This window comes from Drosophila suzukii, chromosome 2L (genome assembly GCF_043229965.1).
Source record: "Drosophila suzukii chromosome 2L, CBGP_Dsuzu_IsoJpt1.0, whole genome shotgun sequence".
Lineage (NCBI taxonomy): Eukaryota > Metazoa > Arthropoda > Insecta > Diptera > Drosophilidae > Drosophila > Drosophila suzukii.
The window spans coordinates 10,249,107-10,275,375 of NC_092080.1; the positions used below are offsets into that span (position 1 = coordinate 10,249,107).

At 40.7% G+C, this 26,269-nt stretch overlaps 1 protein-coding gene across 1 annotated transcript in view; it reads left to right on the forward strand.

The window, feature by feature from the left end:
* The window catches only part of kek3 (kekkon 3), a 35,011-nt gene extending 9,220 nt beyond the window's left edge, over positions 1-25,791 (forward strand). Inside the window, exons 2-3 of the mRNA XM_070995607.1 lie at positions 20,266-22,227; positions 23,463-25,791. Of these exons, the coding sequence (XP_070851708.1) occupies positions 20,306-22,227; positions 23,463-24,663 (3,123 nt within the window). The 5' untranslated portion in view covers positions 20,266-20,305 and the 3' untranslated portion in view covers positions 24,664-25,791. The remainder of the gene's footprint in view (positions 1-20,265; positions 22,228-23,462) is intronic.
* The last annotated feature ends 478 nt before the right edge of the window (positions 25,792-26,269 follow it).

The following is a 26,269-nucleotide window of genomic DNA, read 5'->3' on the forward strand; positions in this document are numbered from 1 at the left end:
GCCGGGGACCGCAGGGTGTCGTCCTGGCGAATGTTGTCCTAGTCGGGGTCTTAGTTTTAGTTTCGGTTATTTGTGTGCGTGCTGCGTGTCCTTGTCAAAAGTAAGCAAGTGTCGCGGTGGTTATCTCCCATCTACTTCGGCCCCCCATCGCCGAGTTTTCCAGAGTTTTCCGTTTGGTGGGTCAACATTTCCACCATTTCACAGCGCCCAGCAACCACAATGAGCCACTTGAGGAAAGTTTGCGAAAAACCAAAAGGAAAACGAATTTAACTAAGAACTTTTGACGTTTGGCGACTGCAACCGCAGAAAACATTTTCACTCGGGGGAGAGTCAATAGAAAGGGCTTGAAAAAAACCAACAGAAATGCGTGGGGAAATTTACACTTGGCGCTTCAATTGTTGGTCATGGGTAATCTCTTGAAAGGATGTCCCTTGTTTTTCCAGAGCTTCTATAGATGTTTTTGTCTTTGAAGAAACAGCCAATCGATTGCATAATTTGCTTGTTTAAATTCATATTTGGCTTAATATTATATTAATATTATTTTTAAAGATTAATGAACAACTTATATATTTATATTTGATTAATATTTATTTGATTTTCTCTGGTGCTCAAGGTTGAAAGTAACTTAATACCAAAACAAAAAATATTTTTTTCTCGAATATTAGTATCCGTTGTTAAATAACATTTTTTTAAAATTATTTATTATTTGAACAATAATTAATAATATGTCAAGGATTAATTCTCCTATATCATTTGCTTTCTGTGTAGGCTGGACTGTTTTCGTGGGTCATACGGGTCGTATGATTAATATTAAAGTTTCCACCGGAAGTGAGAATTAAGCCTGGGCCGAATAAGTTGGAAAACATAAGTTTTTATGGACTGCGGGAGGGAAAAGCAGACGGCAGCCAAAGACACGCAAAAGGTTGCCCCAACGTTGGGCCAAGGGAAAACCAGGAAAGAAATGGGGAAAAGCGGGGAAATGTTGCCGACTGCTGGCAACGTTTAAATCAGATAAACACTCTTTGCTTTCCCTTCATGTTGTTGCTCGTGTTTTTCTTCATATTGTGTTGTTTTTTTTATGCGGGTATATGTGTTTTCCGGGGGCGGTTTTGGGACCGAGGGAGTGGCAATCTCTTGCTGGTGTTACAAGGCTGCAGGCGGCAACTTAATTTCTTCTCATTTTTGTGCTGCTGGCACAGAAATCCAAAATAAATAAGACATTTGTTGTATTTATTGTTATGGTTGGTTCTTACTGTTGGTGCTGCAGATTTTTTATACCAGCCCTCACAAAAAATCTCAAGTTTGTCGAAAGCCTTTTGCCACCACCCCCAAGTGCTTACTTTTATTTTTATGGATGTGAGCGCACTTTTTTTGCTTGTGTGAGCTTATTAATTCATAAGCTTAGTTCTTTGTTTTACAATTTTCATACATCACAAGTTTTCACGATGACGGAATGCTCAGGCAATTGTAAAGGGAAAACCCAGAAGGGGAAAATTCTGATGATGATGCGATTGTGAATTGATTACAGCTGAGTTCACTCGACGATGGGAAAGGGAATCGTTCAAAAACCAGTGGGAAATTGAAATAAACGTAAAAGTCTTTGACTTTTGTGGTCGTATTGAATTTGCCAGATTTTTAATTTGCGGGGAGAGGGATTTTGGTCAGAGAAGACCTGGAAAAGGAATTTATAGTAATAATTTAATAAATATTTTCAAAGTCGTAGCCAAACGATGCCAATTTAACCTTTCTGCTACAAATTGTGGTTGCATCAACCACTTTACATCGATTGTCAAGTTATTGAAGGACATCGATCAAATGGGACTTTCCAACATCCGTCTGGGATAAACTGCTCGGATACAAAGACACTGTCGTTGACAGGGTCGCCAGTCCTCTTTTGTGGCTTTTCCACACACAGGAAAAGCGATTTCAGGCTTTCCACTCATTGCGCTCACTCAATTGCAAACCATATTTCAATTTTATTTTATTATCACAGGACACGAGCGGATACAGCGATATCCTTTACTTTTATTGTATTATAATGCAACCCCATGGGCGGAACGTCCAGAATGTTTCGTCCTTAAACCTATTTTCCACACATTTTCCACACATTTTCCACCCATTTTCCACCCATTGTTCCTCTCTCCTATAAGTTCTATGTGTTTCAGGATCTGAGGCTGGCTTTTTGGGCCAAGTTATTGATAGTTATGACACGCCCACACGCACAGATGGCCGCCCACTTTTTGATTCAACCAGAATTTCACATTTTTTCATCTCTCTCTATCTTCTTTTTGCCAATTTTCCAATCTTCCTCTCGCTCTCGCCTGGCAATACAAGAATTTTGCATAATTTATTAGGAATATTTAATAAAAAATGCCACAAGGCAAACACTGACGGCCAGGGGCGGGGAAAAAAAGGGGGCGGTGGCCGCCTGGCAAACTTTACGCTTCGTTAGCTTCTGTTTCATAGCCCCTTCTCTCTTGCTCCTTTTGTGTGCCACATCTATGCTTTGTTTCTCTTTTTAACTCACCAATACAGACAAACACACCCACACACACACATTCGCTTGCATTTGCAATGTAGATTCACTTTTGTGAATTTATGGTGGAAAAACTCACACGACAATGAAAACTGGATAGGGAAAGAACCACTGAAAGCTCGTCTTTCAAGTACACTACCAAAAAATGTGAGATGGTAATAAATTGGGGCTGATTGGCTAACACTAAAAGACACAAAACCTTATATAATATTTTTGTTTTAAATAGACTTGCTAGAACATTTGTAATTTTTATTAAAAGTTTCCTAAACGTAATGGATTTCAAAAATATATACATAATTAAATTTTCTATCGGTAATAATTTAAAAAAAATCTCTGTACTTAAGGTGAATTCTTAATTAGAAACCAGGTATATTTAGATACTCAATATTGTCACTTATTTATAAAACCAAATCAATTAAAATGTTGTTTTTTATTCAAAAGTGTTCATTCCCATCTGCATCGTCACTGAGGAATTTCCCCAAGAGCCTTGGTTAAATTTAACTTTCTGAATTGATTCTTTCCAGCTCTTTCTATAGTTGATACGCAATCGATTTCATTGCGTTGGTAAAAGGTGTAACGCTTACAATTCCGCGCCCCTCCTCCCGGCAATCGGCGTGTGTGCAGTCCTTTTAACATAAATCATTGCCAACGAGCCAGGAGGTGGGAGCGGGGGAAAAATCCTTTCGCATTGATTTGATTTGGAATAGTTGAAGCATGAAGTGACAGCTGAAATATCGCTTTACATGCGCCGCCAACGATGACGATGATGGTTGAATCGCTGCGTTGGCAGTCATCGGGAGTGGGAATTGGATGGTGCTGTAATGCTGACAACCCGACGTCCCTCTGATTAGTCAGTCAGGATTGCACCTATATGTCTCACTCAACACGCCCCTTAAGTCCCCTCCCCCCCCAATGCTTTCACAATCAACTGACATTGCATCACTCCATCATTGCATCATTTCGCTTTACACGCAACTCTGAACTTGACATTCTCCACTTGGCAGCTGCATTTTGTTTCAATTGCATTCAGTTTGCCTGATTATTCACTTGATCGACAACTGATACATCTGTATTTAGATAACAGAAACATTTTTAATTTTATATGGTGAACATATTTAATTCAGATTTTAAGTGAGTTTTAAATCCACCTATAAAGTTGTCAAAAAGTATGCAACATTATATACAAGTGATTCCGGAAGATGAAGGTTATTATTTACTTCTTACATTGAAACACCATTGTAAATAATTTCAAAAAGTGTTCTTAACTTCCTTGTATTTTGCTAGAGATCCGTATAAAAAATGCCAGCCCTATAAAGTCTTAAAGGAACAATAAAGCTTAGCCCTTGCCACCGACTAATTTATATATCTTATCCCCTACCAATTTCCTGATGACTGCTTATAATATAATAAAAGGATAAACTTCCGGAATAAATTTAATAAAGATATTTAATTAAGATTTAAAATCAATAATAAAGGTGTCCGAAAGTATGCAGCAATAAATTTCAAATCAGGTTCATTACGAACGAAGTTCTTTATTTACTGCTTAGACTCACGCAGCATTGTATGTTCCTTCAAAACAATGGAGCCTCAGCTGCTTATAATTTTCTAATATTTTATTTGAAAAACGCAAGGCCCATAAAGCCTTAGAAGAACAATGAAGCCCAACGCCCACCACCGACTAATTCTTATCTGTCCATCCCTTCTAATTTCCTGATGCGTGCCTTGTCTCGCACAAAGCACGAGGGTCGCCTAGGGGGCACTCATTAAACCCTCCTGCGGGCATCCTTTATCCTGAACCGGAAATCAGCACGTTTAGCCCAGCAGAAACAACGGCCTTTAGGCATTTAAAGCATATTTTTGTGGGCAACAAATCAAGCGTGAAAAGTGTATTAAACGTCGTCCTTTTTTCGGTTCTTTTTGGCTTTAAAAATGTGTTCCGCTGCCTACTTTTTCGGGGCCCTGCATTAATACCTCGTTTGTCTTGCCGTCATGCCCTTCTGGGTTCCTTGGCTTTCTGGCAGCTGCCCTACAAATTGGACAAGCAAATGGGGCCAGGAGCAGGCGTACCACGAACAAATTGGGTATCGGTTAAAAAGAATTGAGTGCAAAAAAATATTTGAAATTCTAATCTTTTAGTTTACGCTTGACTGCATCTCACACACTCACACAAAAACACGGGCGGCCTATGTTAACCCATGAAAAGATACACAAAATATGACTAAGAGTAAGGAAAACAGTTAACATTGGCTAAGTGAAACAACTCGATTGAATGCCATTCAAACTAAAATTAAACTTTTCCCAGAAATAGTTCTGAATGGCCGAGAAAAATTCTAAATTTAACAAAAGAATCATGTAACCGAAAATGTAATTTATTTAGTTTATTCTTACTGTATACGTCTTTTCATGGCCCAACTTTTCTCGATAGTGTTGGCCTATGTTTGTGTGCATAGACACGTGTAAAAGCCAAATATTTTGTTAGTCAATATATCAAAAAAAGTTTTTTTTTATGCGCTTGCGGACTGTGAAGATGAATGAACAGCCAAAAATAAACTGGTAGAACGAGGGGAAAAAATAAGCAAAAGGGAAAAATGTATATTGTGTTAAAGGGAATGAACGAGCAAACCCATAAAAAAAAACAGTGAGAATTAAAAGCAAAAGTCGTTGGTCTGAAAAAAGGGGGTGTAAATGGGGGGGGGGGGGGGGTCGAAAGGATATAGCCAGGAGCAGTTTTATCTGCATCTCGCTCACACCTACCGTTCACACTTTCGTGCACTGCACTTTGTTTTAAAACAAATACATTTTACGCCGAGACAAACTAACAAACATTAATCAAAAGTTTGCGGCCCGGTCTGAAGGTTGCCTGAGAAAATGGCCAGGAAAATCGGGAAATGGCGAAAAAGAGGGGGCCCGGAAAAGGGCGGAAGGGGAAGTCCAGTGGTCAGTTGGCCAGCTGTTTGGCCGGCCTCGGCCTTTTCTATATTAAAGTTCCCACCGCATGACGGGGCAGCATTTTCAGGCTTTTAGATACAATAGCCAAAGGTCAGATTGTAATATGGAGCAAAAGGGGATGGGATGAGATGAGATGGGATGGGATGGCATGGAGGCTGCTGGGAACCGAAACTAGGCCGACAGGTGAGCAGGTGGCATTTGCTTTGCTTGCGTGGCAATCTGGGACTTGACCTTTGTCCTCGACAACTTTTTCTACCCCATCTCTGTACTTTTCTGGCCATGTTGCATGGAAAAATTGCATATAGGTTAAGAGAATTTATAGAACATTTCTGTCAACACATTTAAAATTTTTATAAAGGAATTTTGCTAAAATTAGTAAATGAAAGGTTTGTATGTTGCCAGCCAAAAATAAAAAACATTTTTGAGAGCCTGCACTTTATCTATTTTATGGAGATGGTAATGAAAAAATCTCAAAGATTATTACTTTACTGCTGATATACTAAAAGCCTATTTGAGTTAATCCTTTTTAATGACAGGGCTCGGCTTTTTGGAATTTAAGAACCAATGATTTAAGAAGAAGAGTAGCTGAAAAGATGAACACATGCCCGGCCGCAAAGTCCTTTCCATTGTTTTGTTATCCCCCATCCAAGGTGAGAGTATTTCATCCGCTTTTTGTGTAATCAGCGTCATGTTGGAAATGCATTTCGCTCTTTTGTGCATTGCCATGCATATTTAAAAGCCCGCCCACACACATTTGCAAAACGGTTTAATTGTCCTGGCAAAAGCTCCGGGCTCTAGGCTTCCTGCCAATCCAACACAATCCTGTGTGCGTGGCACGTGTAAAGCGAAAATTGTCCTTGACTTTGCCCCTTCTCCTCCCCTGCTCCTTGGGGGAGTTTTGTTTAATTGCTAACACACTCCCGCACACACGAATAAAATTCCTAATGAATGCAAATGAATGGCGGACTATGGCAGCAACAACAAACTACTAAAAAGTATTTATTATGCGCAAAAAAAAAAAGAAATGAAATTTTCATCACTGCATATGTGGGTTAAAGGGAAGCCCAAGGACAGGGGTGTGTGCATTTATTCCCCTGTTTGCATATTTGCGTGTGCCGGTATTTGTTTGCACATTTAATTTAAATATTTAATTAAAATTTCGAGCGCGGATTGATTCAGACAATTAAAAATAGCAGGCTCAGCAAAATGTGTTTCATTTTGGAGATGGGGGAATCCGCAACTCATTCGCCTGCTTAGTTTGATTTAATGAATCACTAGGAATGTGATATGAAAAGATAGATAAAGACGATATGTCAATATTATATGTATGTATAATAATAAACATTAATATTTTAACTACCTCAGAATATATTAAACGTATTGAAGATATTTTTTAAATTTAGTAAAATGTGATTACCATTAATAAGCTCCTTTATACTGTTCAATCTAAGAATTAGATATCATATCTAAAGTGCTATTTTGAATATGTATATTTTTAATATGATTAATTAAGGAGTTAAAGATTTTATTAAAAGCGTGTTGTCACTTGGTTAGATACCAGCATTTTTCTGTTAAGAACCACATATTAAAATATTAAAATATAATTTCAAATATTACATTAAACATCGACATGTTTGGCAAACTCTTAGCAGCACAGCTTTGCTGCATTTTAAATTCGATTTGATTGATCACCTAGTTTATGCCATTAATAATGCAAAGGTGCCAAATAAACTGTGTTTGTGAAGTTTTACTATAAATGCCTCAAATGAATTTTGCATTTACAGCCGGATTATTAATTGCTTGATTCAATTATAGTGGCTTACACTTGGCCAGGCATTTGGGCTAATCTTTTTGTATTCTATTTATTTCTATTTATTGAAATAAATGCCAGAATTTGTGTGATTCTGCCTCTGAATTTATAATTTTTTGTATGCAATTAAATCTGAACCCAAAGTGTGTGTGTATTTGCTTGGCCATAAACATGATTAAAAATTGTTGGATGCCTATTCGCAGTTCAAATTAAACATCCCAAACCCGCAATTGCCGCAAAAACAACAGCAACATCACAAAGCACCTTGCGGCGGCCTATGTGTGTGTGTGTGTGTGTGTGTGTGTGCTGGTGTTTGTATTGGCCAGGATGTGTGTGCATGTGTGTGAGTGAGTGTGCGTGTGTGCGGCTTTGGTCCTGTTTGCATTAGTAGGCAAGCTCCACTGCTCCGTTTCGTTTCGTTTCGCTTTGTTTTATTTGCATTGTTCTGGGCTGCCAGGACTTTGTGGAGGGAGTTTATTTGCTCTTCGGCTTTTATGCGCGCAAATTGTTTACTCTTTTTAGTGGCTTCCATTGTGCCGGATCACAGCGGGTCAGGATAACGATTGGCAAATGCTCTGCGGATAGAAAAGGATAAGGATTAGCTGCATTTTTCAAGATCTTAACGGTCAACGGAGCCATTAAAATCTTAATAAATTTGATCCCATTTTGATTACAAGTGTTGGATATTGAATGAAATGAAATATGAAATGAGATATGATCTTTTAATTATCTAGCTTATATAATATTGACATTAGCTTAAAGCTAATTCGGTAATCAGACTCATTTGAAAAAAATATCACCCATAGGATTTTCCTTAAAATAATTGGTGTTTCACAATCTTAAGATATGTTTGATAGCAGAGATAACAACTTATTAGAGATTAATGTCTTTATGTGCTTAAATAAAATCTTATAAAAAGCCTATCTACAATATCGAATTAAATACTATCTGTACTATTATACTTAAATAATTCTATATTCATTTATGGTTTTTAATAATATCTAATAAATAACATATATATTAAAATGGTTAAGAAAGCATGGTCATTAAAATAATTAATCAAGCACAATGCAGTATTTGCATTTGATTAAATACCCTTATTTCCAAACACAAATGTGGCTGTCTTAGCCAAATAATACTGATTGTTAAATAGGCATAAATCTTAGTTTAAATAAACAATTGACATGTATGCAAGTATGCTTAGCATATGGAAGTTTAATTAAGGAATCATTATATTTCTTCTATAAAATCTTATTTCATGAAATCAATATCTCTGGCTTCATGTTTGAAATCTTAAATTGAGCTTTAGCTGTGAATGGAAATGTGGCCTATCCAGCACCACCCACCGCCCACCGCCCGCTATTAACACCCACCCACCCCCTAATGGGCAAACAATGCTTTCACCCACTTTCACCCACTCTTTGGACGCTCATGAGCAAAGAAAAAGCACTTAGCACCGCTCCTCTTCCTTTTCTCTCCACTGCATAATGGCGCATAAGCGGGCCACGCCTCCCGCCCCCTTTATCCTTACACACACACACATATGCAGATGCAGGAATATGGAGGAGGAACAACACTTTCCCCTTAATGTTGCATTCGCCGACTGATGTTTGGCTAGGAAAAGCAAAAGTGCATACAAATGCGTTTCGTTTGTAGTCCCCAAACTGCATTCGCTTTTTATGGTAATGCATGTGGGTGGAAAAATGCAATGGGGTCCTGGCATTGGGACTTTGCTGTGACTTTTATTGGCTTTTCAGGGAACAAGGGAGTCGAAAATCTGAAGCTTTTTGGTCTAAACCAGAAATGAGATTCACACTCTGGCAAAAGTTTAATGCAGATGCTTCGATTGAATATAAAACATAGATTGATATAAATAGCATAAGAACATCCAACAAAGTAATGTTAGTGATGGTATAGGTACACAAGATATATAGATACTCATAAATGTTAGGAAGGTTTACTAAATTTAGAAGGGCTTAAAAGTATTTGGTTACAGCCTATTTGGTATTATTTGATTTAATACCTCTAAAAAGCAACTCATTTTATTATAATATGCCAAATGTATTACAATCTCGACCTATTTACCTTACCCCAAAACTTAGATTAATGCCGTTGAAAAGTTTATTTCGTTTGGCAAAAGTTCTCCTTCAATTAGGATATATATTTATTGAAATGAATCGCAAAACAAGTTCCAATAGCTTCAGCAATTCGAAGGGAAAATGAATTACAGCTTGAGTAAAAACTTTTCTCTCCCCATTGAACAGCTGTTGACCTTCGCCCTTCAGGTCCTTTTCGCTAAAGGCCTCCACTTGACCGAAAGTTGGACCATTATGGCAAATGCACAAACACAAAAGCGAAAGTGGAGCACAGATGAGGGTTTCAAACACATTCACATAAGGGAATATACATGCCCAAACACATGGAAGTGCAGATACCCACATATCGATGCTGATGGCCAGCCAGCTTTTAACTTTTGTAAGTCGTCTTTGGCATTTTTGATCCACTGACCCGAATGCCAGTCCATACATATTCCTGCATGTATATTGATATATGAATAGGTAGAATATATATGGCAGTGTGCATACACATATACATATTTGATGACCAAATGCTTTTCAATAACAAAACAACAACAATAACAACAGCAACAGACAGGCACATCGCACAAAAGCCAACAACAATAGGTGGTAAATAAACTATATATGGAAAAAGTGGGCTGTAACTTCGGGGAGGCTGGGAATGTATGTCTGTGTAGTCAGGTGTGGCACTCTTTTGTGCATCCAGCAAAAAGGTATTACAAATTCTATATTGGCAATACCTCAGAAGGTACAGTGGGTGTTGCATAAGAAGCGGAAAAACATGTTGTTAAGAGAAATTTAACGAGTCATATTAAGTAACCAAACAGCTGGAAGGAAGATAAGTTTCTTCAATACAAAAATTGCTTTAAATTTTTGTTTTTTCAGTAGTTGAATTTAATAAAATTATCAACATAATCCACCGTATAAAGCCCAAAATAACAATTATTAACGGCCACTTTCTGTGTTTGCTTATGCAAGAGCAAAATAATTTCTCGAATTTTTAAAAGCAAATTTCAATTAAAACCAAAATTAAATACAAATATTTATTGCAAGCGTTAAATTTGAATTTTATGTTAAGCAAGCGTATTAAAGAAAACAATTCTCTAACCAATTCCCTTGTAGGCCTAATCCACTGTACTAATCCCCCTTTAGCCGTCCGTTTCATATGCATATTTAAATAGTTTCTGAGCGGACGCTTTGTTATTCAGCATAAATAACCAAAAATAGAGGTGGGTAAGCCCTTAAATTTATGCCAAACTAATGCCAGTCTGCCTGGGAAATGGGAAATGGGTTTTCCTTCGTTCTCATCAGCCAGCACAGCAGCGGGCTTTGAGCGGGCTTAGTCCCTGTCCTGCAGAATGTTTTTAGCTTTAGCCTGTCGATTGTCGCCGTTAAAGCCATAAAATAGCCCGGTTATTATAAATTGCCATTGGTGGCCGGGCAAACAACAAAAAAGGCTTGCCCTTTTTTTTGTTCATAGCCCAGCTATCGCTTTTTATGGCCATGTTCTATGCAAATGTTTGCATATTTATTAAAAATAGCAAAGATTTTGATATAATCCGTTGCATTTAATTGACTGCAACTAACAACTGCAAAAATGCCATGTGGGTCACCCGAGAGTCCTTAACAAGGACAAAAAGCACTGTGGAAAAAATAACGAGGGATGGCAGATTATGGGCCGGGTGGCCAATAATTCATGACCGTGCACAATGGGCGGATGGGAAATCCATTGAAAGGCTTTTAATGGGGCTGCGATCGGGAACTGTATTTATTTGCATTCCCTGATCCGTTACAATTTCAATTATGAGAAATGGTCCGAGATGTGTTTGCATTTCATTTCGTCGATTGAGCTCGATGATGATGGCAACCATATATTGTCCTTTTTTACTGTCGCTCCCAGCAGGATAAGCTGTAAAACACAGCTAGCTTACGCTGTTCAATGGTTTTAATCTATGTTTTGTTAGTTGACATATAGTGTATTGCAGTGATTTTGTGAAAAAAACAGAATTTTTAAAAGTTTTTATACATATGTATTTTATTCAGCTTTTAAATGGTGGCATCAGTTCATCATTATACATCTTAATAAAACAAAAAAGAATATTTTTGAAACTTTCTGATAAGCTTCAGGCACGGAAACTTGGAATTTTTCCCTTGGTAAAGGGTAAAAGTTAAATAAAGCAAGTTTGTTTCCCTGGCAAAAAGTTGAACAATTTATATCAGAATCCCCCCAGCCATGGTATCAATCCCCCAGCAAGGACATCGTTTTGTCAGTGGCAGCGCTAATAAACAAAGGCTTTCACTTCGTTGATTATTGCCATTGAACTGAAAACGCGACTGCCAGCGACAAAGTGGAAATGCCAATGGAAATGGAAAAGTAAAAGGAGCAGGAGTCCTTGACGAACCACTCCGTCACCAGGAGCAGGAGCAGTCTGCTCCGCCATCCGCCATCAGTTATCCGTTATCTGTTATCTGTTATCTGTTAGTTTAGCTGCCACTACATGTTGTTTCAAAGTTTTCCCGGAGCAATCAGCTGAGAGGGGGGTTTTCCCAACTGCTGATGTTGATGCTGCAATTGGAAAAGTCAACGGCTGCCTGCAATGCCAGTGGCAATATTGTCTCTTCGGCTGGAAGGCGGGCTGAAATAAGGGAAATTGAAAACTGAATCGCAGACGGCAGGCAGGTGGAAAGGCAAAGGAAATGCAATCAAGTCGGTTACTGTCTGAGTTTTCCTTGTTGTCATAAGAGGATTTCTCGCAAGATTTTTCCAAGCTTCTCGGGAGTAACTTTGTTTTATACCTGAATAGCCGGGATTTGTTCAGCTGAATAATTAATCGAGAAAATTGCAAGAAATGAAGAGAGGATTATAATCAGGGAATTAATAGAAATGTACTTGCAATGTTTTAACAACAAAAAAATAGTCGTAGAGAAGTAACTATAAAAGTAACTATACATTAATTGTATTTTATTGACTATTAATTTCGAGTCGATAAAAGGAATAATTACTGAATATTTTGTAAAGTATTACATTAAATCTTTGAAACCACAAGTATCGATTTTATATTATGTGTAATTCGTTAAAAATGAATACCAAAAATTCAAACTCTGGACTCTTTAATAAAGAAATGAAACTGTAAAGTATTCTACAGGCTTTATATTATTTAGTGTTGAATGTATACTTTACTTTACTTTTTCGTGTGATTTTAATACAACCGGTATTAAGTTTTTAATTTAAGTTTTTTTCCGCACATTTACATATTTATTTTTTTCGATCAAGTACATGCTAGCATGTTAAAAAAAAGTTTGAAACGTATACAATTTCAAATTTTAAAGCTAACAGTATTTAAAGAGTTATTTCTATACATACTTTTTTAAACGCCTTTGCTTATTTATCATTAAAAGTATTTACCCAATATAGATTTTCTCAGCAAAAGCTAATTGATTGTTCAAGAAAGTGTGCACTTAGCAGCATACAATCAGAAATGACTATATTTGATTTGCGAATAATAGCCAAGGCTAAAAATTGTTGACGCCAGAATGCATGTGTAATTTTTTTGCATTCAATTTTGGCAAATATTTGCGGACCGAATAAAAGTAAATGGCATTGGAATTCGGTGCAATCGATGGCATCGCCATTCAGATGAAAATATTGCAGCCCCGACTGGTGGCAACCGCCAACCATCGATTCAAGTGCAAATCGAATCAGCCTGGCGTGAAAACGCGCCAGGAAATCGTGGCCAAACAAAAAAGGGAAAGCCGAAAAAAATCAGAAAAAATATATATATTATGTTATTATAGAGTTTTTTTTGTGTGGCGAAAGCCCTTTTAGCATATGGCGAGCTGCATTTAGCATTTAACTTGGCCTGCCCTTGTGGAAATTTCTGTGCCCAAATGGGAGGGCAAATCAAATTTCCGGACCGAAATCCATGTCCCTGCTGAAAATCCTTTTTCCCCTCATCAAAGTTGCATCTTCTCGTCTTCGGCGACGTTGCCATGGCATTTCAGTCGAACCTGGACAATTAGTTGAGCGTTGAGCTGCTGTTGCAGCCTTCGATCCCGAAATCTGTGCCAATTTCGGTGATTTCCCAGCAGCCTCACCTGCCACTCCATTCCGATATTGTACTCGTACCATCAGCGAGAAGAACCCGGCTAAATAATCAATAACTGTCACACAAAACCAATTCTCGAGCTCCTGGTGCCCGAAACTTTTCGGCTGACGAAAGTTCGGTGTGTCCAAAACAGAGACTGAACAAATAAAGTGACGCGCTGTTTTCATTTGTTTTGATTGAGGTTTGCATCTTGTTCAAACAAATGAAGGTGGACTGTTGGATTGCTTAATGAAAAATGGAATATTGAATTACAATCGGATCAGGGGAAAGAGAAGGTTTTGGAAAGGAAAAAGTTTTGGTTGAGTGAACTCGGATTGATCAGGTTGAGATATTTAGATGCGAGTTAAGTACTCTTATAAAAAGATACATTTAAAGAAGATGGACTAGTGAGTTTTGGATATAAAATATATATATCTTATATCTTCTGGCCAAAAAAGGTAATATAATTGTGGATTTATAATGGCCCTATAGCTAAGAAAAAAAATAGATTCGATGCTCTGAATTGAGCTATAAAATTACCCCCACAATATACAGGCCTGCCAAGATATCTCCCAACATTAATTTAATTTCTAAAATACATCCCAAAGACAGTTCGTTGAAATTGATGCCCGAATCCGACATTTCCCACATTTAAATGGAAACCATTCGATTCTATGGGCTTGCTTACCTTGCGGCAGTTGATTTTGGGTACGCCCCCTTTTCTTTTGCCCAAGAATATGCTGATCAACTTTTTCCTTCGTCTTTTTTTTGGGCTGACATTTGCACATTTTATGGTCCATGGCCACAATTTAATGTTCGATGTGCTTTGTTGGCTCGCTCTTGTTGTTGTCGTCAATGCCATTCACATTTTCGTTGTGGGCTAATTTAATATTGTGCTTTGTATGATTTTCACATATTATCAAGAAGTTTTATTGCGGCAATTGAACACGTTGTCAGAGGGACTTGACTCCGTATCGTCGTAAAATTGAAGCACCCCCAGTATTTTTGGATATTTATGTTAAGGATATTGTAAACGTGTGCTGGTGTGCGTATACGTAATATGCGGGTGGCCCTGCGGCTCTGTTTTGTTGTTGGCCGGGTTGTTTACTTTTATTGGCTTTCGGTATTATTGGTTATTGTGATGCGAGGGATTTGAGGGATGCGGGGTGGATATATACGGATTGGAAAAGGTGCGCGTGCCTGTCTAGCTGCCTGTTATAATTTAACTTTTATTTCTCTATTTATGGCTTAATAAGACACACGTTCTCGAGGTTCACCATCCGAAGCCAAGGCTGCTTATCAGGCACTTAAACCAACAACTTTTTTATGACCCGGTCAAAATAAACGTTTATTTAATTGCCGCACACTAAACTTTAACAGCGATGACAAAATACCACCTCCTCTATCAATGACAATAAATTTATATTTGCCTATGGTAATAATTAGTCCATTGAATCTGTGATTTATCATGCCCAATAAGTGTCCAGCTCAATGAAAACTTATGTTTGAGTCCTGCTATTTGCAGTACATAAATATGAATTCTATCTCATTTTAAGTTTTTCATGTGCCAGAGGTAAAGGTGACTTAGTGCAATTGTAATTGTATTATTGAAAGCCAGAATGCCCGAAAGGCTGGTGTACATTAATTTTATTTATTTGGCCTACATAGGAGGGAATATGTTTGAACGTTTTCTTTTTTAATAGGATTTAGGCTTGCTGTCCATTACTACGATTGTTATTTTTTTTAAGTTATTATAAGTTTATTTTAATTGGCAAAACAATAAAAACAATTTACAAAATTGATCTAATAAGTACATAGAAGATACTATGTTTGTAATTTTATAAATACATTTTTATTACTGACCATTACTGCTATTCTTTTTCTATAATGTGATTATAAGTTAATTTTAATTAGTAAAATAACACAAAAATAAACAAAATGTAGTTAAAAGCTCTACAAAAAATGAAGGACTAAAGTGAATTTTATTTAGATTTGAATATTTTTACAATTTAATATTTCTAAATTGAATTAAATAAAAGTAACTATTCTGTCAATCAAGGGACTATTCCATTCAATTCTCCCCTATTTTCATAAAATGCATAAATTTATGTTCTCTGAAAATTGTTGGGCTTTATGTAGTGTAAATGCTAAACCGATTGAAGGGACTTTGGGAACAGTTAATAAAATTCCGTGACGTTCTTTTGGCATATTTTAAATTCCCCCTGCAGGAATGCCTCACTTAAAGTCAACAGCAAATGGCAGGACAAATGTTGACAAAGGAATGCAACAAATAACAAACAACAGCCGGTGAAGAGGTCCTTGACGAAAATGAGAGCGAACTGGGGTCGCCGTAGTTGAAAGGATGCAGCGGAGCAAATAGTGTGGGTACGAGGACTAGGCCTAGTTTACGATTTCGTCCTGAAACTGCAGCTGACCACAGGTCGCGACTAAGAGGGCACCGGCAGGAAAAAGCCGGGAAAAGCTGGGAAAAGCATATTCCCCTAGGTTACAGCGAGAGCCTTCTCCTCGGGCCAAGCCTCTTGAGAAATAACGCTTAGCCTCTGATCTTGCTTTATATTTTTCTGGCATTTTGCTCGGAGTTTCCCCACTTTTCTACCCAGTTATTTTCCCTTCATTTTTGTTTTTAGCTGAGTAAAGTCTATTATGCTTGCGAAAATTGCTTTACAGCTGCAAAACAATGCGGCAAAAAAGGTTACACAGCACAAAAAGAAATACACACTAAAATGAATAATGACAGCGAACTGGAGGGAATGGTCTAGAGATTACTTTTAACTCCGTTTGCTTTTCAGTTTGTAATATGAAAAATGCTGAATACCCTTTCTGAAGCTGAAAAAAAATATTTGCCATGCTTGCAACTTTGTGAATGGAACTTAACTTTCCACTAAAATCAAAGAAATAAAAAAATAAATAAGTATACCAGCAAGCTTCTTAGTTTGTTACCACCCTTACTTAAAGATATCCTTGGAATACATTGTCTTTTTTATTTTCGCGGATTATAGCACTCTCTCAGACATAATCACCGATCCCCCCGAGTGAGGGTATTAAAAGGGAATTTACTATCAAAGTCTCCGGACAGCAGCAGTGAAATAATATTTGCCCCAACCTCAGGGGGAAGGAAATCGGTTGGGGAAGTGCAGCTAAAATAATTTGCGCATAATGAAGCCGGAAGTGTGAATGCAAAGAATACAAGGAAAGTGGAAGAAAGTGGAGGAAAGAACTTCATTATCTGCGCCAAGCAGCTCTTCCAGCAAGAAGAAGATGAAGTCGAGGCATTCAAGCAGGGAAAATTACACAAAAATCTTTGCCGGGATTTTCTAATTAAAGTTTCAGCAAACGAAACGAAACGCGGCGCCAAAGTGAAATTAATGGCTCTGCCATTTTTGGCCAGACCGGGTTTTACCCATTTCCCCCTATTTGCTTGTGTGAGTGTGTATTTGGCTTTATGAAGTCAACGATAGCAGCATTTTCGGCCACTTAATCTGTTCCCTCACTCGAACTCGGCCTTTTCCGCTCCTCTGCCCCGACGCCTCGGTGTGTGCGTAATTTATTTGCAATCAATGCGGCCCTAAAGGACATTATTTTTACATTAAAGGAAGGGCTAAGAGTGTGTGCGAGATAGAGAGAGAGATGGAGAGAAAAAGAGAGAAAAAACAAACCAGGCCAAAAAAATCCGTGCCAAAAAACAAGTTAGCTGCCATTTGGCAGCTGTCACATAATACATCTCACACCGTGCAGGCATAAATAATGCGGTAGACTTATGGACTTCTAATAGGAACAGATTACTTTAAGTTAGGTCGGCTAAATAAGCCTGTAGGATTTTAGTGGTGGGATGTTCTATTGTTAGGTAAAATTATTTGTATATATTTTTTTCTTTGGAATGTATTTTGGTTTTATTTTTAGTTAAGTTAGAATATAATATAGGAATAGTATACGTATGACTTACATATTTCTTACAAAAATAAATATCTAGTTAAATTTGAATATCTTTTTTATAACAATAATATTTATTTAGGTATATTCAATTTTTTTTTAATAATATATTTTTTGGTGTTATTATCGAATGTTTTGTAAAATAGGTAATATTTTCTGTTTTGGTCGAGAACTAGATTTCTTGAAGTCCCAGCAGACATAACCTCGTTTTGGCTAACACATCTTCCTGTTAAAATATCTAGTACAATAGGTATCATATTTAATATCTATTTTAATATCTATTATAATATATATTTTAATACCAATAACAATATATATTATAATATATATTTCAATACCACTTATATATCTATTATAATATTTATTATAATATCTAAGTACTTCAAATTGGTCTTTACATTGCCTACCATTCTTATAAAATTATTTTTCTGTAGCTTTGATTTGAGTGTATGCTATGAGAATACATTATCTGTGCGGAGCTGGATAAACTATTCGTGGGATTCATCTGTGACACGTGAGACGTCACATTTGTGTGTTTGTCATAACGCCCGTTAATGTTAGTTTCATTAGGCGGGCCACCCAACTTTCCCCCCCTCCTGTAACAGCGGCCATTGCTCCATGTTTTTGCTTGTGTCAGATAGAACTGACAAACTCCGTGGAAAGTTTCTCGAACCCCGGGCACGTATCGTGTGTCATAAGCAGGGAAAGCGGCTTCTGGCTTTCGGGAGCGGCAACTGCAGTGTCCGCTGCAGTTGTTCAGTTGGAAATAAAATTATTAACCCCGCTGCAATGCAACATAAATAGGATTAGTGTCTGCAGCAACTGCGCAGGGAGAACAAACACGACTTGGTCTTGGATGGCTAGACCGAAGGAGTCGGAGCAGCCGGAGAAAGGCCACAACAAAGGCAGCCCAGCAGCGTTTGCATTTGCATGTTGCATACTTCACGGCGCAGTGCTCACATATGATAAACGGCAACGACAATACCACAACCACATACCCATATACCAGCACACTCATAGCCGTAGCTGTATCTGTGTCTGGAATTGTATCTGTGTGTGTTAGTCTGCGGGTATTTCCCTTTTTTCAGCATTTCGCTACGTACGTTCGTTTTGCCTTCGCCTTTGTTTTGGCCGGGCAAAAATGCAGCTGAGTATTTTTCAGCTACATGCAAAAACTTCATTTCATTTCTGCGGCTGTCGTCCAGTGTATTGACCCCTAAACGCCCTCCACATCCACACTTACCCACTCCCACAGTTGCAATCCAAACATTAGTGACAAAGCCATTCCATTTTGTTCACCCCCCGCAACCATTTCGACACCATCGCGGTTTTTGCAAGCATTTTGTTTGCTTTGTGGCTTCCGGTTTCTGTTACTGCCACTGTTACTATTACTCTTTTCGCTTCTGTTGCTCGAAAGCCGGCTTTAAAAATTCGCAATCCTGCCCGAAAGTCAACTGCTCTCAGAGCAATTGAGTATTTACCCAACTCAAAGTTATTTAAATATGCATGCGACATTGCCTCATAATTAAGCCATCAATGGTTTGGCTTGTGCCCTACAGGTATTTGCAACAGTGCCACTTGAAATCGATCCCGGTACTCGGATTCCCATGAAATGCCAACGGCAAGTCAACGCGACGAATTCCAGTACGAAATCAGAGGAGAACTGTCTGTCATAAAATAAATTATTTGCATTTTTCCAGCGCACTTTAATACAATACACTTTTCGCATTGTTACTCGCATTCTCTATTAAAACACAATTAAATCCGCTTGTAATTTAATTATTACATATTTTAATATTTTTGTTTCAGAACAAATTGTTTTATTATCAGATTAATTACATTCTATAATATTTTGTTTTTTTAATTATTTATAATGAACCAAATTTTCTGGATATTTTACTTAAATCTCTGGGGTTCATAAACCATTTAATTTCTTTTCTATTTGTTTTCATAAATTTAAGTACCTCATGTTATTTTTTTTGGCACTTCCTTTCTTTTAATTTCTTTTATAATCTTAAGTAACACTACACCAGACTCTGCTGAAATTGCCACACGAAAGAGCGACCGAGATAGGAACTCGCCAGCCTTGCGGTTTTGGGCTTGAAAAATTAACGCGGAAATGCCAAAATGTTGTTCATACGCCCCGTTGCTTGCATGCAAATTTCATATATTAGGCCAGGGGTGTCGCGTAGAGGGGGTGAAAAAAGGGGGCTTGTTGTGTTTGGCTTGCATGGTCGTCGGCCGTAATTGCAACATGCCGCACAAGCACACACACGCCGCGCAGTGGGCGACTTGGGACTTCAGCCAAGTCAAACAAACCGCGGGGCACAACCAAAAACACAAAAAAAAATATGGAAAAAAACAGAAAACGAAGGAAAGCCAAATTTCTAGTTGTGCAACAGTGAGGCATGGAAAAGGGGGGGAAATGTTGCGCCCATGGAACTCCTGGCAGGGTGTTGTTATGACTTAATGCGGCCTACGCGAGTGGCGGTTGAGAAAGATGCACTCGAAGAAAAGTTACATTTTTTAACAATTCTATCTTTTTTCTCTGGGGCCTAAAAGTATGCAGTAGGTAATGGATAAATTTAAAATTTAATGTTGCATACATTTAGACACGTACAATTACATTAAAAAGACTTTTACGAAGAAAGTATTAAGAGTTTCCTTTGAGGACTTCCTAATACTTAATAAGTCGAAATTGTTGTTCCTAACATGCTTTACCCTCACCTATTTCTTCCGGTGCATTAAACATAATACATAAGGACCCTTACTGAAGTCCATTAAACTGTCCGCAGTTCCATGTTTACGACAGCCGCACTGACCATTCCCCATTTTCTACTTTCTGGCTCTTTGCAGGCCTGATCCTCATCCGGAATCATTCTAGTTCGAGTATGCGATGGCAGCGGGAAGAGCAGCCGCGACGCTGGAGGCCCCGGGTCCGCCCAGTGGTCAGGACATAGCCAGCGACAACAGCGCCCAGAGCCGCACGCTGGCCACGAAGGTGCGGCGAAAAGGGCCACGCCCCCAGCGGCGCCTGCACCCGCCCCTGCGATCCCGCCCGCCGCTCCACCAGCCGCTCCAGCGGCTTCACCTGCTCCATCTGCTGCTGTGGCTGCTGTGCTGCTACTGCCAACTGGGCCAGCTGAGGGCCGAGTGCCCGGCGGTGTGCGAGTGCAAGTGGAAGAGCGGCAAGGAGTCCGTCTTGTGCCTTAACGCCAATCTCACCCACATCCCGGAGCCGCTGGACGGGGGCACCCAGCTCCTGGACCTCAGTGGCAATGAGATTCAATCGATACCCGACGATAGCTTCGCGAAGGCTCAGTTGCTCAATCTGCAGAAGGTGTACTTGGCCAGGTGTCACCTGCGTCTGATCGAACGGCATGCCTTCCGCAAGCTAATTAACCTGGTGGAGCTGGATCTCAGTCAGAACCTGCTCTCGGCCATACCCTCGCTGGCTCTCTACCATGTCTCGGAACTCAGAGAACTCCGGCTGAGTGGCAATCCCATACTGAGAGTACCGGACGATGCTTTCGGCCATGTACCACAACTGGTCAAGTTGGAGCTGAGCGACTGCCGGCTGTCGCACATTGCGGTGCGGGCCTTTGCCGGACTGGAGAGCAGTCTGGAGTGGCTGAAGCTGGACGGGAATCGGTTGAGCGAGGTGAGGAGTGGCACCATCACCTCGCTGGCTTCGCTCCATGGCCTGGAGCTGGCCCGCAATGCCTGGAATTGCAGCTGCTCCTTGCGACCGCTGAGATCCTGGATGCTGCAGCAGAATATACCGAGTGGCATACCGCCCACGTGCGAATCGCCGCCGCGATTGTCTGGCCGAGCTTGGGACAAACTGGATGTGGATGACTTCGCCTGCGTGCCGCAAATTGTGGCCACAGACACCACAGCCCATGGGGTGGAGGGCAGGAACATAACCATGAGCTGTTATGTGGAGGGTGTGCCCCAACCGGCGGTTAAGTGGTTGCTCAAGAACCGTCTGATAGCCAATCTCAGTGCTGGCGGGGATGGGGACTCCGATTCGGAGCCCAGGACGGCGGCAGCCACGCAGGGCAGGAAGACGTATGTGGTTAATATGCTGAGGAATGCCTCGAATCTCACCATTCTCACGGCTGACATGCAGGATGCAGGGATCTATACGTGTGCGGCGGAGAATAAGGCTGGCAAAGTGGAGGCCAGTGTTACATTGGCCGTGTCTCGACGACCTCCGGAAGCGCCGTGGGGCGTGAGGATTATACTGCTGGGTGTTATAGCCGCCCTGCTCCTGGTTGGCGGATCCTCCTTTGCGGCCATTTGTCTGTGCTCTCTGCAGAGGCGGCGAAAGCTGCGTCTGTGGAACTCTGTGCCGCCGGTGAGGCGGAGTGAGAGCTACGAGAAGATCGAGATGACGGCCAGAACGAGACCGGATCTTGGGGGCGGTGCCAGTTGCGGGGGCGGCAGTGCCACGGGCGCCGGACTCTTTCACGATGCCGAGGAGCAGGGCTATCTGCGGGCAGCCACCCACACACCCCTGAACGACAATGATGCGGGACAGGCGGCGGCCATCGTGAATCCGAGTGCGGGAAGTGCCCAGCGGAGGAACGGGGACTACCTGCACGTTTCCACCCACTGCGACGACGAGGAGGAGGAGCAGCAGCAGCAGCAGATGCACCACCACCCGCAGCACCACCCACATCCACATCCCAATCAGCAGCAGCAGCAGCAGAGGAAAGGCTCCCAGGGCCATGTTGCCTCCGCATCCGGGACGAATAATTCAGCACCGCTGGAGGAAACGGATCTGCACATACCGCGCCTCATCGACATCGGCGGGTGAGTTGACCTACACGGGGAGAAAAATATGAGGGGATTATTATTTTTTTTTATTGATTAGTTCTTCTTCATTGCCTAATTGTGTCTTAATGTTAAACTAAATACTTATAAAATAAAAATAGCAAATTTAAAATCGAATGGATACGCTTTCCGTAATTAATAGGTGAAGAGGTACCCTTTTTATTTATTTTATAAACTTCACATATTTTGTTTCGCATATTTTATTGGGGTCCCAGTTTTGGTTCAATTATAAACCTTAAAACCCTTTTCTTACCTATTTTATTTTAATTTGAAATAAAAGTTTCATAGCTCTTGTTTTCTTGACAAACACTTTTATTTGGCTCAGTGTATGCCTGGGGTGCCCTTTGTTTCTGCGGTTCTCGTTACTTCGAGTGGCAATTGTCCCCCGAACCGGGCGTCCGTGTCCCTGTCAAAGAGCTGTCATGCTCGAGTGCGGAACGCGCCCGGATCTCCGTATTGCGTCCGTATTATGGGCAACACTTGACACTTCCACTCTGAGCTCGAGCCCCTTCTCCAAAGGGCCCCATGCCCAGCCCCAGAAACCACCACCAACCTCCATCTCCGTCGTCTAAAAGAACGCGCGTGCTAATGACGCGCGAAATATGCGAGCACATCCACATCCAACCTACCACATCCACATCCACATATACTTTCTCTTCTACATCCAACCTACAAGACCCCATCCACGAGCCCGAGAAGTGCTTTATTTCGGGCACACTGAGAACTCACTCTGCCTGATTGGCGCTTGTCATGTGAAAGGAATCCTGGCGCGGATACGAGTGGCAGTGCGGGTTAATGGATGTGCGGCCGGTTATCTTCATGGACGAGGACACTGCCGAATAACGAGAATCTGAAAAGTCGAGCACTCAACGAATATAAGATACAGAGGGTGCAAGAACAAAGGATGAGGGATTTTTTTTGTAACTGACAATGACAAAGAATATTTTCGGCTTATGCTCTTAAGATTTTAGTCATTAATTAATTCGTTTTTTTAATTTTATCAATATTTGGAAAGTGACATATCTTAATATCTAAACAGACAAGCTATTAATATCCAACATCAAAAGTTCACAAGGCCAGGTTCATAAAATTATTTGATTAAACTCATTTTCTAACTGACATTGAACTTTACTTTTAACAAGACCATCATTTTGACTGACTACTTTTATTATAATAATAAATAAATCCAATTTCATTTACTTCCCTTCTCCTAGAACCGATTCCGCTTCGAGTTCGATCTCCAGCCAGGTGGATGCAGCTGCCCGCTTAGCGGGCTATGCCGGCCACACCTGGAAGACCACGCCCATTGCCACCACCAAGATCAATTCGCCGCACAGCAAGCCGGCTACCTCTGCGGCATCCTCGTCCCTGAATGCCCAGGGCACGGGTTCGAGCACGGCCACGCCCTACGCCCACTACGGCAACCATCCGGCGGACGAGATGGCCACCTCGGTGTTCTGCAGCGAGGGCCAGGAGAGCGACCTGTTCGACAGCAACTACCCAGATCTGCTGGACATAGCCAAGTATGCGGTGGCCCAGGCCCAGCAGCAGGAAGGTCGGGGACAGGGCTATGGCCAGGCCACACCCACTCCCAACGGCGGTCTGTGCACCCTGCCCCGGAAGCTGAAGACCAGTGGGAAATACTTCCGTAACTCCTCGGACAGTCAGTCACCGCTGCTGGCGGACAACTCCAGTAAGTACGGCAGTAGCACCCTGGGCGATGGGAGCTTTCTCAACGAGGCCATGGGCTTGGGCAGAAGATATTCGGCGGAGTCCAGTTATGCGAACTATTCGAGCACGGCCACCTACACGGGCGGTGGCCAGCGGGCCAATAGTTTCCTCAACCTGGTGCAAAGTGGCGCCCACAAGGGCAATCTGCTGTCGGGTCATCTGGGTCAGAAGCCCAGCCTGCCCTCTAGTCCAGTGCAACATCAGCGATCCCTATCGAGTGCGGCCACGCCCCTGCTGGACTTCTCGGCCCTGGCTTCAAGGGCGGCTGGAGCTGCCAACTCTTCGGTGGCAGCCTATGACTATCATGCCGCTCAGCTGGAGCGATTCCTCGAGGAGTACCGCAACCTACAGGATCAGCTGTGCAAGATGAAGGAGACCTGCGACACGATCCGGAAGAAGGAGACCCCCCTGCGAGTGGCCATCGGCCAGTCGGCTGCCCAGTTGGCGGACCCCGTGATGTACAGTGCAGCCTCGCATAGTCCGAAACCACAGGCGACCAGCAATTTGAAGACGAAAACCCTGCTGCCAGGACAGCCACCGGATCCACCGCCCTACTGGCTGCACCGCAACGCCATGCTGAAGAGGTTGAACGGGGATGGGAGTGGCGGTACGAATGGTGGCTCCGGCATGGGATCCCCATCGCCCGCCTCCCCGCAGCCCGGACAGGATATTTTCAAGAGCTAATCGCAATCGTGTACAGCCGGAGGATTAAGTGAGGGGGCAGGAGAAAGATCGTGAGCCTTCGGAACGCCGAAGATGGCTTGAGCTTGCAGGAATTTTAAAAAGGGTCTATAAACAGTAGTAACAAGTGAAAATGTAATTTGAATTTTTTTAAAACATAGAAAGTTGTCCTTTTCCAAGTTCTTGATAAAAACATTTTAAATATTTGAAAACCTATTTGTAATTATTGCAATATCTAAATGCATATCAAAAAAATATATAATTTATGAATAATTTGTGCACACCTTCTAAAAATTGTATTATGTTCAAATACTTTGGATTTATAATATGAGGTTTTAAAAAGTTTTATTGGCATCTTATTATATTTTATAAGTTTAGACCACTCATAAATTTATTTGAATTTTAAGAAGACTTAAACCAAAACTTAAAAGTTCTTAGAACACACATTTAAATAAATATAAAAGACCATTTAAGCCTAATCCCTGCAAGCTCTCGCCCGTCGATAAAATGCATTTGTCTGGATAGTTAGTTAGGCCTAGGTAGCTGGAGGACATTCAACTGGTTCGATACCCAGCCCCTCTGTTGTATTATAGAAACACTTTTCCACTCTTTATACTCGCTACTATGCAATATTAAACACGATCCCGAATACAAACGGAATACAAACAAACATAAGACATTGTAAGTGTATAGACAGCATTCCCCTAGAAGAAAGACACTATCTCTAAAAACACACCTAACGGAACCTAATCCTAGAACCCCCAGAAAGCTCTCGTGTTAGTCTAACTACAAGTGTTTTTGTACTTTAAGCGATCTCAATATAAACAAGGATAATATAGATGACCTTAAATATCATAAGTATGAGTTGGCACAGACTGCAGATCGATAGATTGATTGATATTGTTTGATTGTTAGATGTTTGTTTTTCAGTTTCGCAGTTCAGGTCACAAATTGTAAGCCAATTAGATCCAGACTCTAAATTGTAATTTAAAAGGAAAAACGATAAAGACAAAAACCAAAAACGTATTTTAGGGTGTCACTAAACTAAAGCTCGAAAGCATTTCACCCAAACCAACAAGAGAAAGCAAAAATAAAATTAGTTGAGAATTGAAAGAAAAACAAAGAAAGTAAGAGAGCGAGTTTTACTGGATCGAATGGGTTAATCGAGGGGCGTGCAAATGTTCACTTCCGGTGGTTAGAGGCAAGTAATTGTCGCTTTTCGTGCCGCATTCGCTTTTTGCGGGGGCGTTGGTCAAGATTAAACAATAATTTCGTTCCAAAAAAAGAACAAGGTGGAAGTGGGCGTGTCATGGACTTCCCCTATATAGCGAAACTACGCCAATTTGGTTCGGCGCTCATTTCTTTTATTTTCGCCTCGCATTCCGGCTGCCAAATGAAGTTGTAAAATGCAAATGAAGCCGTCGCCGTAGTCACATGCGCGTTAAAGTTCATGTTCGATGTGATGTCGCCATAAAGCAGGATTAAAACGAATTTATGAACCTTTGGCACGACGACAACGACGACATGATAGCCGCTTTATACCACTCCCCACACCATATCCTTCGCACTGAAACACACACACACACAATGTCGCACATGACTTTGTCTT